Here is a 16,876-nt window from a genome sequence, read left to right as displayed (position 1 = left end):
TTTATATATTATTTATAAAATTTAAAATGATGTGGAGATTAAATAGATTAAATTATTTATATATTTTCTTTATATATATTTTTGTATAATTAGAAATTCTAAATTATTTATTTTCTTTATATATTTCGTTTATATATATATTTTGTGCAATTAGAGATATTTAATTATTAATTTCATTATATATATTTTTATTTAATTAAATTTATTATTAAAAAATAATATATTGAAACACACTAATTTATTGAAACTCTTTGTACATTTAATAATAAAATTATAATAATAATATAATATATAGTCATGTACTAAAATACTTTTAATAAAAAATAATAATATATATATATATATATATATATATATATATATATATATATATATAGTCATATGCTTATAGTGTCGCGTTTACATCTGAAATCAAATTTAGGGAGGGGGGCAATCGAATCTTTTTGAAACCTTTTCACGTGACAAGGGTTATACTGTAAATTCAATGGTTCTGTTGACTACGTTGACATGGCAAGTGCTATGAAACACAGACGTTAAAGCGGTACAGTTTTTGAATCATTGGTGAGGGGGTTGAAGTGCAATTTAATCATTCGTGAGGGGGTTGAAGTGCAATTTAATCTGACTTTTACATCCTAAGAATCCCTAAAAATCTAACCCGTCGTACTTTGTTGTTCAGATAGCTAACGAGGAAATAATATCTCGACTCATTGTTCTATTAGGATTGTAAGAAATTTCCCTCTGATTCCTTCCTGATTAGGAAAAGATTACATCTTTATATATATACATATATAGATCAGCTTTACTCATTAGGTTTGCATCGCCAATTGTGGAGTTTAAGATTATTGCAGCCTCGAGGTAAGTTGTTTTCATTGTTCATATTCACAGTGTGTGTGTGTGTATATATATATATATATTGTTTTTATGGGATTTGGATTTGGTAGTGGTAGTGGCTCAATTAAATTTTAATATTGAAAATTAATTTTATTAGAATAGTTTTTGTCAAATTTGTTAGTAGCAAGTCTGTTACCTTAATGTGGAGGGAAAAAAACTCCCTCCAATAAAAAACGCACACGTCACCACTACCCATATCTACAGGCCAAGGACATATAAGGCCCATCATGCTCAAGCCCAAGTTGAGGGTATTTACAGCCCAAGACCATTCCATCAAGGCCGACTCAAGAAGCCATCAGCCTAGCTTGTCGTCAGTCCAGATATGAGTATTTAACATCCGGCCTGTTACCCAAGCCCAGCCGGATCAAAATATATTCAGCCCAAGAATGCACAAATCCTACCATTTGAAGAATTTACCGTAGAAGGAAAATTCGGATAGGAAGTTCCTGTACAAGGCAAGTTCTATGTATGGAAAATTCAACAATGGAAAGAACTCTATTAGAAAAGTATGGTTATATAGAAAGAATTGGAGGGCAAGTAACGCGAGTCCTACCATAATTTTGCAATCTTTTGTATATAAATAGAGGCTAAGACCTCCAATAAAGGATCAAGCAATTCCACACTTCTCTACACATTGTTCTCATTTATTTTTATTGTTTTTGAGTGAGTTGTTTTATTTTTCTCAGTCATTATTGGTTGAGCGAAATTTTGCACCTACACTTTGGCGTCGTCTGTGGGAACCGTATAGAAATATACTCCCACTTGTTCTTCAAATTAAATCCTTTAATCGTGTCTGGAATGTCAAACGGAAAGTCAGTAATGAATCAACAGATATAATTGATGCAAAAGATGCGAGAAGAGTTCTTGCACCAATTTGGGACACTCCGGCAAGCAAACGATACGAGTGTCGCCCAGATAGCTGCGCTTCAGCAGCAGACTCATACGCTGCACACGGCCATGGCCAGGCTAACGCCACAACCACCACCAGGCGATGCTGCGGCACCACCTCCCACCCGGAATTTACCTCCGGTTCACGAGCCTCCAGCCAACGAGACACCACCCAACGGGGCTCGACCTAGTGAGGTTCAGCAAAAGCAAGGGACGAGGTCCGAGGCAGTTGCTTCGGATAATCTCCCGCATCGCACTCAGGACGAACAGGCCGAGTCCAGCCGTAGGCTTACGGTATGGTCCAATGGCGTTCCGGATGGCGCACGTGTACAAGATGCCTTCGACGAAAAGAAGCTCTTGAGAGTCCAGACACCAGCCGAGATGGCTAGAGAGCACAAGAATTCCTTGGTCAAGACCCCCTTTACTGACGAAGTGTACCTTGTGGAGAGGCCGAAGAAGTTCACTATGCCATCCTTCACCCAGTCGATGGGGCAGGAGACCCCTCTCGGCATCTTGATCATTATGCGCAAAAGATAGCACTGGACGATCATAACGATCCGTGGATGTGTAAGGTTTTTCCTATCAGTTTAACCGGAGCAGCGTTAGAATGGTTCAGGAATAGGCCACACAAGTCTATCCCTGACTATGAGACCTTGTGCACCATGTTCTTAGCCCAGTATTGCGGAAATAAGAAGCAGAAGAAAAGTATCGCCAGCCTTTTCACCATAAGGCAAAGGAAGGGAGAAACTTTGCAAGATTTTTTATCCAGGTTTAACATGGAGGCCTCGGAGATAGCAGATTGCCATCCTGCCACGGCAATCGAAACGTTTAAGTTGGCGATGATCCAGGGAACCAAGTTTCACACATCCTTGGTCAAATATTCCCCCCCGGATATGCAGACTTTGAACGCTAGGGCACAAATCTACATCCGATTGGAGGAAAACGTAGCCCACCGTGCACAGCACGCTACCCTCGTCACGGTGGAAAATAAGTCTCGAGAGAAAGCTGCGAGCACAAGGATGCAGAAGGTCCCTCATACCGCCACACAAGTCACCCAAGCGTTTGAGAAAAGGCGAAGGACAGAGGACAGGCTTACCCCTCTCCGTACTACCTTGGCGCGCCTATTCCAAGAGAATAAGACGAGGTTCGCAACTCCTCAGCCCATGAAGCAACCCTTGGAGCAGAGGGACAAAAGCAAACATTGTGCCTACCATAGAGATTATGGGCATACCACCAATGACTGCAGGTCCCTACAGCGACAAGTAGAAAGCATGATAGCGAGAGGAGAATTGGTGGAGTATCTCGCCACAAAGGAGCACGTAAGACCTCGGGAGGTTAACCCTCGACGGGTAGAGAGCGGTCAGGTAAAGGTTATCCATGCCATACACGGAAGGTCAGAGGATGATGAAGAATCTGAAGAGTTGTACAGATCCAGGTTGCGAGAGGCTCATAAGTTACGCAGGTTGTCTTCGGTAAACACAGTTGCACCAGGCAGCATCAATATTGGATTCGGTAACAATGACCTTTCTAGAGTCCAGCGCCCGCATGAGGACCCCTTGGTCATCAGCCTCCTGGTAGCGAATTACATGATCAGGAGAGTGCTGGTAGATCCGGGAAGTAGCGCCAACATCATTACAAAAACAGCTTTTGATCAGTTGGGGATTTCACCATCATCCATCAGGCCAACTTCCGGCCCCCTAATGGGATTTGATGGTACTAAGGTGAATCCGCTTGGGGTGGTCGATCTATCCGTTACTGCAGCAAAGAGAACTCTAAAGGAAAACTTCGTCGTGACAGAGATTCATCCATCTTATAACCTCATTATGGGAAGAGGTTGGATCCATCGTATGAATGGAGTCCCTTCTACACTTCATCAAGTAATGAGGTGTTTATCCCCGGATGGCAGGGAGGTCATCGACCTCTGGGGAGACCAGGTTACTGCCAAAGAATGTTACATGCTAACGCTACACGAAGCAAAGAAAGCTTCGAAATCACCTCAGTCAGAGGCGAATCCCAAAGACGCAATCAAATAGCAGCTACAGTATCCTTTGCCCAAGTATCTCAAGGCAGAGGAAGAAGCCGAAGTTGAGGCACCTACCGAGGAGTCCCTCGAAGCTGTAGAGGTAGTCCTCGGAAACCCTCAGAAGATCACCTACATTGGCTCATCTTGCACAGCCGAAGAGAAGGAAGCATTGATCAGGGTTATTCGGTGCAATTCGGATGTCTTTGCCTGGGATCACTCAGATATGGTGGGGATCAATCCTACAGTCTCATGCCATAGTCTGAGGGTTAACCCAGAATTCAGGCCAGTCAAACAGAGGCACCGACGATTCGCACCTGAACGCAATCGCATAATAGCCGAGGAAGTGAATAAACTGTTACAAGCATGATTCATTCGAGAGGTGCAATACCCACAATGGCTCTCGAATGTAGTAGTCGTTCAAAAGAAGAATGGGAAATGGAGGGTGTGCGTAGATTATACCAACCTTAACAAAGCTTGCCCAAAAGATAGCTTTCCTCTGCCCAAGATTGATCAAATGGTGGATGCTACGACGGGTTATGAAAGGCTCACATTCCTCGACGCATACTCTGGCTATAATCAGATTCCCATGAATCCTGAAGATGAGGAGAAAACTGCTTTCATCACAGAAACGGACACTTACTGCTACAGAGTGATGCCCTTCGGTCTAAAGAATGCCGGAGCCACCTACCAGCGACTTGTCAATAAAATTTTCAGTAATCTGCTGGGCAATACAGTTGAAGCCTATATCGATGATATGGTGGTTAAAAGTATACGGAAAGAGGACCACCTGAAGCACCTCCAGGAGGTCTTTGATACTCTCAAGAGATACAATATGAAGCTAAACCCCACCAAGTGCTCCTTCGCCGTTTCGTCAGGACAGTTCCTTGGGCACGTCGTAAATAAAAGAGGAATAGAAGTAAGCCCAGCTCAGGCAAAGGCACTCATACAAAACCAGGAACCGAAAACTCGCAGGGAAGTGCAAGTTCTAACCGGCCGAATTGCGGCTCTCAGCCGGTTCATATCCCGATTATCTGATAAGTATAAACCTTTCTTTGATGCTATTCGATCCAAAAACAAAGATATGTGGGGACCTTAGCAGCAGGAAGCTCTCAATCAATTGAAAAGCTACATGGCAAAACCCCCAATCCTTTCTGCTCCAACGCCCGGAGACACTCTCATCCTGTACCTGGCAGTATCAGCTGTAGCAACAAGTGCAGTGTTGATTAAAGAAGAAGACAAGGTTCAGCACCCAATCTTTTACACAAGCAAAACTATGACGGATGCCGAGACATGGTACAGCAAGACAGAAAAGGTAATCCTGGCGTTAATTTATGCCAAGAGGAAACTTCGACATTACTTCGAGTCTCACAGCATAGTGGTACTTACAAATTACCCTATACGGGCTATCCTAGCTAAACCAGACCTGTCTGGTCGAATTACAAAATGGACTATTGAACTTAGCTCTTTGGACATCACCTATGCACCGAAGGTATCTCACAAGGGGCAGTCGGTAGCGGATTTCCTACTAGAGTGCGAAGATTAACCTGAGGAACCGACACTTACAGAACCATACTGGGAGTTACGAGTTGATGGCTCGTCCAACCGGAAAAGGGCAGGGGCTGGTATTGACATCACAACACCCGAGGGTACCAAGCTGCAGCAGTCAATTCTGCTAGATTTCCCATCTACTAATAACGAGGCCGAGTATGAGGCAATGCTCGCCGGACTTCGGCTAGCTAAACAACTACAGGTACGATGTTTAAAAGTTTTTAGTGATTCACAGCTTGTGATCAATCAAGTGACAGGGCAATATTCTCCCAAGGAGGAACGTATGAAGTCATACAAAGATGCTGTAGAGAGTGCTATCCGAGAGTTCGATCAAATCGAGTTCCATCAGGTACCACGAGATGAAAATGCCGAAGCAGATCGATTGGCCGCAGCCGCATCGTCTTCAGATGAAGAATTGGTTCGGCTTGTTCCAATCGATGTTCTCGAAGGACCTAGCATTAATCCCCAGCAAGAGGTGATGGTGATCCCAGAAGTACCACGCGAGCCCTGCTGGATTGATCCAATCGAAGCCTACCTCAAGGAAGGGGTTCTCCCGAATCAGAAAGCTGAGGCAAGGAAGCTTAGGCTTACCGCGGCTAAGTATGCCATCATTAATAACCAGTTGTACCGAAGTTCATTCTCCGGTCCCTATCTCAAGTGTGTAACCCCTACTGAGGCTCTCACAATTCTAAAACAAGTTCATGAAGGAGATTGTGGAAACCACTCCGGAGGAAGATCCCTTGCACACAAAATTCTGACCCAAGGTTATTTCTGGCCATACTTGGCTCGGAATACCGAGGAGTACTCAAGACGATGTGATAAGTGTCAGCGTCATGGTCCAATAAAGCACCAACCTGCCGAGGGTTTGCACGCCATGGCTAATCCATGGCCGTTCGCCCAATGGGGGATTGATATAGTAGGACCATTGCCCAAAACCATGGACAAAAAGGAGTATGTGCTTCTGGCTACGGATTACTTCACCAAGTGGGTGGAAGCTGAAGCCTTCTCTAGCATCACCCACGAAGAAGTAAAGCATTTCATTTGGAGCAACATTATTTGCCGGTTTGGGGTACCAAATGTCATTGTAATGGACAATGGTAAGAACCTCGATAACAGAAGTACAAGGAAATTCTTTAGCGAACATGGAATCTTGCAAAAGTTGGCTGCAGTTAGTCATCCACAAGGCAATGGGCAAGCTGAAATAACTAATCGCACGATATTCGGGTGCTTAAAGAAAAAATTGGAGAAATTGAAGACAAAGTGGTACGAGAATCTCCCTCAAGTGCTTTGGGCCTATCGAACCACTCCAAGACGACCCACGGGAGAAAGCCCATTTGTTATGGCATATGGGTCCGAAGCTGTCATTCCTACCGAGTCCATAATCCCAACCCTTCGGACATCCTTGGTGCTGGAGGGGAACAATGAGCAACAACTCGAACATAGCCTTGATTTGGTGGACGAAAGGAGAGATGCAGCAGCAATTCGACTCGCGGCCTACCAACAACAGGTGTGTAACAGTTATAACAAACGCGTCAGGATCAGGAGTTTTGTGGTAGGCGATTGGGTGTTGAAGCAGGAAACAGCTCATGTAAAGAAACTGGAACCTCATTGGACCGGACCCTACAGAGTTACCGAAGTAGTGGGGAAATGAGCATATCGTTTGGCCGAAGCTGGCGGACGCCCCATTGCGCGTCCTTGGAACGCAATACACCTGAAAAGGTATTTCCATTAGTTAAGTTTGTCAATTTTGCTATAAGTTCTTCACAAATAAGGCTGAATATGTCCGCAGTTAGCCAAACTTTTCTTTATTTTGCTTCTCTATTCAATATCACTCTCCTCTGTTTTTGTTTCTTTTTATAAAAATGGGGAGTCATACGAACTCTATGATTACACAATTTTTATGCGCATGCCAAGTAGCACAAAACAATGATTTTTACAAAACAAAAACAAAAACGAACAAAACACAAACACAAAAACCAACAAGCACACAAGACACAAAACACATGAATTATGGCCTGTGCTTAAAACTTTCTATCCCACATCGATAAAACAGTATGTGCTACATTATGTTATATATGGGAATATTCAAATAGTTAATTACGGTGTAAGGAGGGCCCACTGGTATTTAAAGCTGTCAAGCTCAATACCAGAGGCATTCCTTACACCGACTTTTTTGACAAAATTTAGTCTATGTCCCACATCGGATAGAAATAGAGAATAAATGCGGTTCATATATGCGCGGTCCACAACATTTGGCTGCCAAGAAGGGAGTATCAGTGGAGGCAGGTCTCTAAAGTCGACAAATGGAGAACTTCACAGCCACTGTTACTCGCTTTCTTGGCCTCCTATCATTTTGAGTCTTCAGCCTCATAATAAGTGATTTGAGGAAAAATATGAAATAAACCTCCCCTCAGGCTCAGCGCCGGGGAGTAATTCATTCGCCTCGGACCCTAAGTGTCCGGCTCGGCAAAACCTCCCCTCTGGCTCAGCGCCGGGGAGTGATTCATTTAAACCTCCCCTCGGGCTCAGCGCCGGGGAGTAATTCATTCGCCTCGGACCTCAAGTGTCCGGTTCGGCACAACCTCCCCTCAGGCTCATCGCCGGGGAGTAGTTCTCTCGCCTCGGACCCTAAGTGTCCGGCTCGGCAAAACCTCCCCTCTGGCTCAGCGCCGGAGAGTGATTCATTTAAACCTCCCCTCGGGCTCAGCGCCGGAGAATAGGTCATTCGCCTCGGACCCTAAGTGTTCGGCTCGGCGAAAATCTCGCCTCGGACCCTAAGTGTCCGGCTTGGCAAAACCTCCCCTCTGGCTCAGCGCCGGGGAGTGATTCATTTAAACCTCCCCTCGGGCTCAGCGCCGGAGAATAGGTCATTCGCCTCGGACCCTAAGTGTTCGGCTCGGCGAAAATCTCACCTCGGACCCTACGTGTTCGGTTCGGCAAAACCCCCCTCCGGCTCCACGCCAGGGAATGTATAATTCGCCTCGGATCCTGAGTATCCGAGGCAGCTTCGGACCCTAAGTGTCCTATTCAGATCAGAACTCTTTCCTCCGGACTCCAAGTGTTTAATACCTTGTGTATGCGGATATGTCATAAGTTCATCATATTCCACCCCACATCAGGAACACATGAGAAGGAAAGAGTATGTATACTGAAGGCGAGGAAGGTTCATTTAATAGTTAAATCATTGTCCATACGACTCGTCCTGCGATGTCAACTAAACTGTTAAAAGGATCTCCTTCTTCCCACAATCCTTGCATTTTCACGGATAGCATAAATCCGAAGTATAAAGACAATGTTTAGTGTTTAAACACATTACCAGTCAGAGAAATATATCAAGAGCATATAGCAAAAACAAGTCAGGCAAGCCTAAAACGAAAAGTTATATTCATTATCCCAAAACAGGCTGTTCATAAAAACAAAATACATAGTTCTACTTCCTCTTCGGATCGAAGGGAGTAGATTCAAAAGCATCCACTACATTAGGACTTGAGGTAGCTGCAGGAGCAGGGGAGCTAGGAGTACCCTTCAGGTGTGCCTTCACCATCTCGGCAAAGCGAATTTCAGCTTCCAAAGCCTCTGGCCCTTCATCATATGGGAAGTGCACCCCCACCTGCTTGTCAAAGGCGTCCGGATCCATCGTCTTAGGGCCTGAGCCCTGATTATAGCCAGACCGGAACGGCTTAGCACTAGCCAGGTGCGCCAGACAGGAGTAGCGCCCCTGCATTTGCTTCCCCGCCTTGAAGCAAGTAGTAAGAGCCTCGGTCAGGCGTTGAACCTCGGCCTGAAGAGAATCCACCTTAGCCGCAGAGGCTGACAACTGCCTCTTATACGCATCCTTGGCTTCAGAAGCTATCTTCAGATTGGTAGAGGCAGTAATGGCTCTCTTCTCTGCATTGTCAAGATCCTTTTCCAACTTCTTGATGGAGAGGGATTGAGCTTCAGCAGTGGCGCAGAGGGCCATGGTGTGGTATAGACTCTGTTTAACAGGGAAGCAAATATAAGCATAAATAGAAGCACAAGCAGGCAAGAGTAGCATAATTCTGAAGGTGCAATGCGAACCTCTATGGCCCGGACTGGGGCAGAGGGGAGTAGTTGCTCCAACCCCATTTGGCTGATGGCTTCCTCGTCCTTTGGGAGCCACATTCCTCGAGCCACCGCCAGTGCAGCTGAAGGGTTTGTAACCACAGAATCCCCTGAGTGTAGGACTGACCTGTCAACCCTGGTGAAGGAAGGAGTCCAAGGAGCTCCAGTCTCAGCAAGAACAAAGGCCCTGACTTCATCTTCAGGTTCAGCCTCCCCAGCTTTTTTCCCTCTGCTTTTAGAGGGGACTTTGCCCTTGCCAGAGGAAGAGGGGTTGAGGCGAGATTTCTTCAATGGTGGTTCCTCAACCTCCACCTCATCCTCAGTTGATCCAATGACGACCAAGGGTTGGGCATCTCCGGCTTTCTTTTTTAAAGCCTCAGCCCGCCGTATCTCCTCCTCGGTCATAGGGAAACTGTCAAAGGATGGTAAAGCCAGGTCCATGAGGTCTGCAGCAACGGCACTGGAAGCAATGTCCTTGAGGTTGGAGGAAGTTAGCAGGTCCTCGATAGGCGAGGGGTTACTCCAGACTCGTTCCTCAAGAAAAGAAAGTCTGTTCCTTGCTGCGGAGGCCGGGAATGTAGCTGAAAAAACACCAAGAAATTCATAAATACGGCGAAATATTAAGACTTGGCAAGGAAAACAGCCAGAACACTTGGTATGAAGGGAGGTTAAATATTCTATACCTAATTTCCTGAATTTGCGCGGAATGGGAAGCGCAATTGATTGGGACACGAACCATTTCCCTTTAACTACAACCATCCTTTCTTTCCATTTCTTTTCGGATGAAGGAAGGTTCGTGCATATCCTTTGATGAAGGGGAGAGGTAAAAAAGAAGCGACCAGGCTCGGTCCCATGCTTAGATATATTGTAAGTAAGCAGAAGGTCGGCAAGGGTCAAATCCAGAGCCTCTAATTTCCGGCGCACCAACAACGCCGAAAGGATGCGAAAGAAATTGGGATTTACTTGAAGGGGGGCAAGACCTAGCTTATTGAAAACTAAATGATAGAAGGGATGAAGAGGGAATCGGAGGGCGTTAAGGTGCCCTACAGAAAGAAGCAACTCATCCTCCTCAATTCCCTCGCCGGAGGTGAAATCGGCACCCTCGGGATATTCTGCAATGTCTACTCCTTCAGGAACATCAAATTCTTCCATTACCGAAGCAATAGAGAATTTGATGCGGCGAATAGAGATGATTGCTTTCTTCTCTTCATGGGTAAGAACGTAATCAGAGCCTGAGGTGGATGTTTCGGTTGGAAGAGGGGAAGTACCTGATGGATTCAACGAAGGGCGATCTGTAGAAACCCTAGGAGGGGGAGCCCTAATGCGAATGGGGGAAGATGAAGGTGTGGATTCAGAATCCCCAAGGTCTACACGTTCGGGAGTAGATGAAGTACTCATAATGAAAGATTGAAGAGAAAGATGCGAGACTAACCTGACAAAGCGAAGGAAGCGATTAAATGAAGGACGCAGAAGTGCAGCAAGGGCAAATGTAACTCTTGCAAAATCTTGTGCGACGGAAGTGATAACAAAAGGCCATGAACCGTTTCTGAAGCAAAGTGAAAACCGGTTTCAATTCCCTCTTTAATAGGAGCCGTCACTCAATTAAAAATGGAATTTGGGGCAAAGTGTGGAGGGAAAAAAACTCCCTCCAATAAAAAACGCACACGTCACCACTACCCATATCTACAGGCCAAGGACATATAAGGCCCATCATGCTCAAGCCCAAGTTGAGGGTATTTACAGCCCAAGACCATTCCATCAAGGCCGACTCAAGAAGCCATCAGCTCAGCTTGTCGTCAGCCCAGATATGAGTATTTAACATCCGGCTTGTTACCCAAGCCCAGCCGGATCAAAATATATTCAGCCCAAGAATGCACAAATCCTACCATTTGAAGAATTTACCGTAGAAGGAAAATTCGGATAGGAAGTTCTGTACAAGGCAAGTTTTATGTATGGAAAATTCAACAATGGAAAGAACTCTATTAGAAAAGTATGGTTATATAGAAAGAATTGGAGGCAACGCGAGTCCTACCATAATTTTGCAATCTTTTGTATATAAATAGAGGCTAAGACCTCCAATAAAGGATCAAGCAATTCCACACTTCTCTACACATTGTTCTCATTTATTTTTATTGTTTTTGAGTGAGTTGTTTTATTTTTCTCAGTCATTATTGGTTGAGCGAAATTTTGCACCTACAGATATGATTCTGGACAAGTTGGTTTCGTTTTCTGAATATGTTCGATTTGGTGCGGTTTGCAAACCATGGCAGTCTGTGGTAATGGATAACAAATTTAAATTCATTCAAAATAAGTTTTTGAGACAAGTTCCATTCTTGATGGTGCTTTCGAAAGATAATAGTGACGAAAGACGTAGTCTATACAGCACCACTCATAATAAGGTATTTGATTTTCAGTTACTCGTACCTTATCAGAAGAGGCTTTCCGGTTCCTCACATGGTTGGTTATTTACTGTGGAAGAAACCTTCGGCATAACCTTAATCAACCCATTCTCTGGTGCTACCATTGAGCTTCCTCCAATTATGGACCTCTCATATTTCTATCCTCCTGATGATGATGATGATGATGATGGCGGCGATGGCGATGACGATGGCGATGACGATGACGACAATGATTCTATTGAGGTTGACTTTGAAGTTGTAAAGACTACATTGTCAGCTGACCCTGCTTTGTATCCTAATGACTATATTGTTACTGCCACCTATAGTGGTCACAGAAGACTGGCATTCATTCTGCCCGGAGACAAAGCTTGGACTTACTTAGATAAAGAAAGATTTCAGCTCTTCTATGATGTCGTATATTATAAAGGCCTGATTTTTGCTGTTGATTTTAGGGTTAGAGTCCTAATGATTGATGTTAATAGAAAGGATGGGAAGAGTAAGGCTCCGCAAGTGAAGGAAATTGCACCGCAGACTAATGCGGATTCTCAACGGACGTATCTTGTTGAATCATCTAGTGGGGATTTACTCCTTGTACAAAGGTTTTTAAAAGTTGGAGATGATTTACAGCATGCAACTTCAGGGTTTAAGGTTTTCAAGTTGCTCTTAGAGCAATTTGAGCAGGGTCAGGCTATGCGGGTTGAAGTGAAGAACTTGGGTGGAGACACCCTGTTTTTGGGAGATAACCAATCCATTTGTGTTTCAGCTTGCAAATGGCCCGGATGCCAGCCAGATTCCATCTACTACACAGATGATTATATTGAGATTCTAGCCCGTCTTCCACACGGGCGCCGCGACATTGGTATCTTCAACATAGAGAGTGGAAGATTTGGGCGCATTACATCCTTGATCCTTCACATAAGGATATGCCACCCTCAATTTGGATTGTGCCAACTGTGTTAGGTAATTGAGTTGAGACTTAATTGTTTTGAGTGTCTTTTGGTCAAATCTAATTTTATTTAGTTTTTTTGTGCTGAGCATTTTTGGTCAAATCTAATTTTATTTAGTTTTTTTGTGCTGAGCATTTTTAAGTGGTGAAAAACATGTATTTTTATCTGTATCGAATATGAGATCAAGTTTGTAAGACAAGGAGGACTCGGAGAAACGAGTGCTCTTTTCCTATATTGCATGGTGTGTACTCAAAGCATTTAATTAAGGAGTTTAAGTAGGTGTGTTTTTTATATGTAGACTTGTACATTTATTATTTTATATTTCGTCATTTCGTCTTGCAATGAAACTGTGTGTTGAATTGAATGTCTTGTCACCACGTTCCGTTTGCCATTTTTATCTACCATGTTTTCCATTCCATTGACAAGCAGTCCCCTCTTTTTATGCTCCCAGTTGATGTGGTGAAAGTATAATACTAAGAAGTAGGCATGACCTTTGTTGTTCAAGGGAGATAAAACATAATCATATAATAATAATATAATATAATTTCATATTGCGGCGCACCCGAAGCACCAAGAATAATACCAAAAAAAAAAAAAAAGAAAAAAAAAAAAGGAATTTCGATGTGTGTTGTGTGTGTGAATAAAATATGTGAGACATATTTCTGTTACAGCATCTTCGATCTACCTAACCTATATCTTTTATTTAAGCCTCAATTCCCGAAAGATGCTTTTATATATTAATTTCTATGTTTTTGGATTTTGAAGTCGTGTTTGGTTGCCACTTGCCATTGGCTTTCCCCATATACAATTAGTTCTCTCACTTGGTTTTTTATACCTTTATTTTTTTGTTATTTACTTTCTCACATTATTCATTATTTTATTTATGATGTGTTACAATCTTTGCACTTGCCAATTATATATCAAAGTTTCATATTTGCCAGAGGAAATTTGTATGGTATTAAAGTAGAAAGGTGTTTAACTAAAATCTTACCATCTCAAAACTGAAAAGGATCATACTCTGATTCATGCTTTAGAACTTGAATCTGCCATTTCTATTTTCTGTTTTTTGGCATCAAATCAAGTGAGAATCTAATTGCCTCCATCATCATCATGAAGATTTTCACTTTCATAATTTAACCAAATGCATAGAGCATTTAAAGACATGTAAAGTAATAGTTTGACAATAAATTAGTTCAGACCCTCATGTATGTGTGGATGAGTGGTCCTTTGGCTCCCATTTGGCTGGCCTCATATGTTTGTTTGTTTTTTTTTTTTAGGAGGATTGGAATCCCTCTTACACCATATGAAGGGAGTCTAGGCGTTGTTAACAATGGTTTTCAAAAGTAGCACTGTTCCTTTATAGCTAAAGTAAAAGGTTAAATAAGTATCGATCGATTCCTTAGTAATCTATTATAATCTAATTATACAGGTAATTGAATCAAACTCTCACGGAGACCATTTGTTATTAATACTGACTTCTAAAAGTGTAAGTGTTTCTTAATGGGATGATAATAATAAATAAAATCTATTTTATGATTTTAGATGTAGGTGACAAGATGGAAATAACGGAACAAATATAATTTTTTTTAAGTGATAAAGCTTCACTATGCCAAGTCATTTAACCGTTCAAACACATCAGAGAGGATAACAAATTGATAATTATGATTTGACGGGGGTTGCATGGAAAATTTGGCAACGGTAGCGTCTTTAGCCAGCTCTTACATAACGTCCTCCCCAACTCGTTCATTCAAAGGATCACAAGGGAGCTAATTGTCAAACCATGTGCCAGCTTCAACTCATACATAACTCTCAGGGTTAATTGCGGTGACAATTCTGACGTTTCAAATGATATAGTATATATTTTTTTAAATGAAGGTAAAATGTCATGTCTTTTTTTAAAAATTTATTTTACGTCAATTTTGATCAAAAAGTGGTCAAAGAGGCTTATTTGCATCTTTTTTAATTTTATGCACTGAAATGCACATTTTCAAAAAGTATAGACTATTTCTGCACAAACCCTATAGATCAGGGGGGGTTTGCACTTAACCCAGAAAATTATATTTGAGAGGGTATTAATGTCTTTTTAGGTGAACATGAGAGTAATTACACCAAATTGATAGTATAGAGAGATTTTATACTACACAATGACTGTTTTGCACTATATCGATAGGAGAAGGGGTTTTTTTTGCACTTAACCCTTTATTAAATTACAACAACTATATATTACACACACACACACACACACACACACACGTGTATGTGCATGGTGTGTGACAAATATGATGCATGTGTTGTGGTCCAATAAGAGATTTAGTCAACTTGAAGTTTTAAACAAGAGAGAGAAAGGGATAGTAACTTTGAATTTAAAAGAGTAGGTGTTGGTATAAAGAAAAAAATTCCAAGTAATTAAAAGATTTTTGTGGGGTCCACACTATTCATAACCCTATAACTGAAGATCAACCCAGTACATGAAAGCAACCCAGTACTACACTACTCATTACTTCTTTTGCTTTCTTTTTTTTTTTTTTGCCCTGGCAAACAAACCGCCAACAGTCGATAACAAGATCAAACAATAGCAAAATGATACAAGGCATCATTAATGCACAGGAGAACCACAAAAGACCAAAAGCAAAACTATTCTAAGAAACCTAATACTAAGCTAAGACATGACTACCATCATGATAACCAAAGCTTAAACGGATTTTGGAGCAGTGGAGTGCCGAAGCGCCAACCAACATAGCATGTTTAGTAACAAACGACTGAGACGAATCCAATGTAAAAGAAGTCGATGCCAGCGTCCCAGTCCTTCTAGATGAAACTGACTGCGTACTCATAAAGCCACTTGTAGGACTCAAATCTACCATCGTACTAACCACACCACCCCCCACAACTTTCAATTTCTTATCCCCCTCAACTCTTGCAACATGAGAGCCACCCGAGATAGATTGACGGTGTTTACGGCCCTTACGAACCGGAGACGATCCTTGACTATTAGAGGTAGCAGATGAATCAAACGTATGTCCTTTCGACTTAGTCACCTTGGCTTTCCATGTCTTATATTCTTTCGCCATTTGATCCCATCGATCCAAAGGCAATATTCGACCTTTAATAGGAGACGTAACCTGAGCACAAAATAGAGCTTCATCTTGCTGCACTAAAGCCACATGGCTCTGAGAAGAAGAACCCGGAAGCAAACCCCCTTTAGGCACACGGAAATGTACGCCAACTGGATTAAATTCCTCAACCACTCCTTTCCCTTTAGGGTCGATAACAGGCAATGTTTGGACATCGATAGCACCCGTAGATCCCTCCCCATGACCATCCCCACCAACACTCGACAAAGCAACCACTGCAGGTTGTACAGGAATCAACTGTTGAAAGCCTTGGCCCTGGGAAGGACTCCCAAACATCCCACGAGACTCAATAGGGTATCTATGAAGTTGACAGGATAAAGAGGAATTACTGCAAAAACCGTGGTGCTCAGCCCCATTCGACTCATTATCGTCAACATACAACCACTTTTTGCCTAAGTTGTCCCCCTTAACATCACTCAAGTCTTTTTCCAGGTGCCAAAGATCCCTACCAAGAAAACCTTCAACTTTTAACCACCCACCATACTCTGTTAAACCCACCGGAGAACAAACCTTTTCAACTGGACAAGCTTGCCAGTGGTGCCCAATAATACCACATGAAAAACAAAAAGAGGGTAACTTTTCAAACCTGACATGAGCCTATGATTCAACACCAGTATGACTAGTTAGCACAACATGACGACGAAGGGGCTGCAATATATCCATCTCCACTTTAAGCTGTAACACACGACCATCCGCAATAATTTGTTCTTGGCCATCCACCATACCTTTATCCCATAATTCCACCTTTAAGCAGCGCCCAAAAGAATCAACAATCCGTTGACCCACCTTCTGTGAAAGAAAATTGGCCTTGACACCCGAAATCTGGACCCAGAATGGGGAAACCTAAAATGGGGCATCAGAATCCAACAGCCCATCCTCCCACGCTTTAATCACCACCAAATGCCCATCAAATAGCCAAGGACAGCCATGAAGAATATTATGATGAACAATCGCATCCGGAAT

The 16,876-nt window shown here is 42.8% G+C and overlaps 2 protein-coding genes across 2 annotated transcripts in view; both read left to right on the top strand.

Annotated features, from left to right (window-relative positions):
- Positions 1 to 646: 646 nt before the first annotated feature.
- The window catches only part of LOC132271749 (probable F-box protein At1g44080), a 55,761-nt gene continuing 39,531 nt past the window's right edge, over positions 647 to 16,876 (top strand). The window contains exon 1 of the mRNA XM_059773221.1: positions 647 to 855. The gene's annotated coding sequence lies outside the window, so the exon portion shown is untranslated. The remainder of the gene's footprint in view (positions 856 to 16,876) is intronic.
- On the top strand, positions 11,635 to 12,869 carry LOC132271748 (putative F-box protein At5g55150). The gene is made up of 2 exons (XM_059773217.1): positions 11,635 to 11,709; positions 11,848 to 12,869. Exons 1-2 carry the CDS (start codon positions 11,635 to 11,637, stop codon positions 12,790 to 12,792), a joined length of 1,020 nt encoding a protein of 339 aa, XP_059629200.1. The 3' UTR covers positions 12,793 to 12,869.

Source organism: Cornus florida, unplaced genomic scaffold (assembly GCF_030987335.1).
Source record: "Cornus florida cultivar Cherokee Brave unplaced genomic scaffold, ASM3098733v1 CherokeeBrave_3.0.0_Hap2_Chr08, whole genome shotgun sequence".
Classification (NCBI taxonomy): domain Eukaryota; kingdom Viridiplantae; phylum Streptophyta; class Magnoliopsida; order Cornales; family Cornaceae; genus Cornus; species Cornus florida.
Note: the sequence above shows the minus strand (reverse complement) of the source record. Positions and strands in the feature narration are given on the sequence as shown.

Coding starts and splice junctions, on each gene's coding strand:
- LOC132271748 (XM_059773217.1), top strand. CDS start 11,635: ATGATTCTGGACAAGTTGGTTTCGTTTTCTGAATATGTTCGATTTGGT. Junction 11,710..11,847: donor GCAAACCATGGCAGTCTGTG/GTAATGGATAAC, acceptor TTTGATTTTCAG/TTACTCGTACCTTATCAGAA.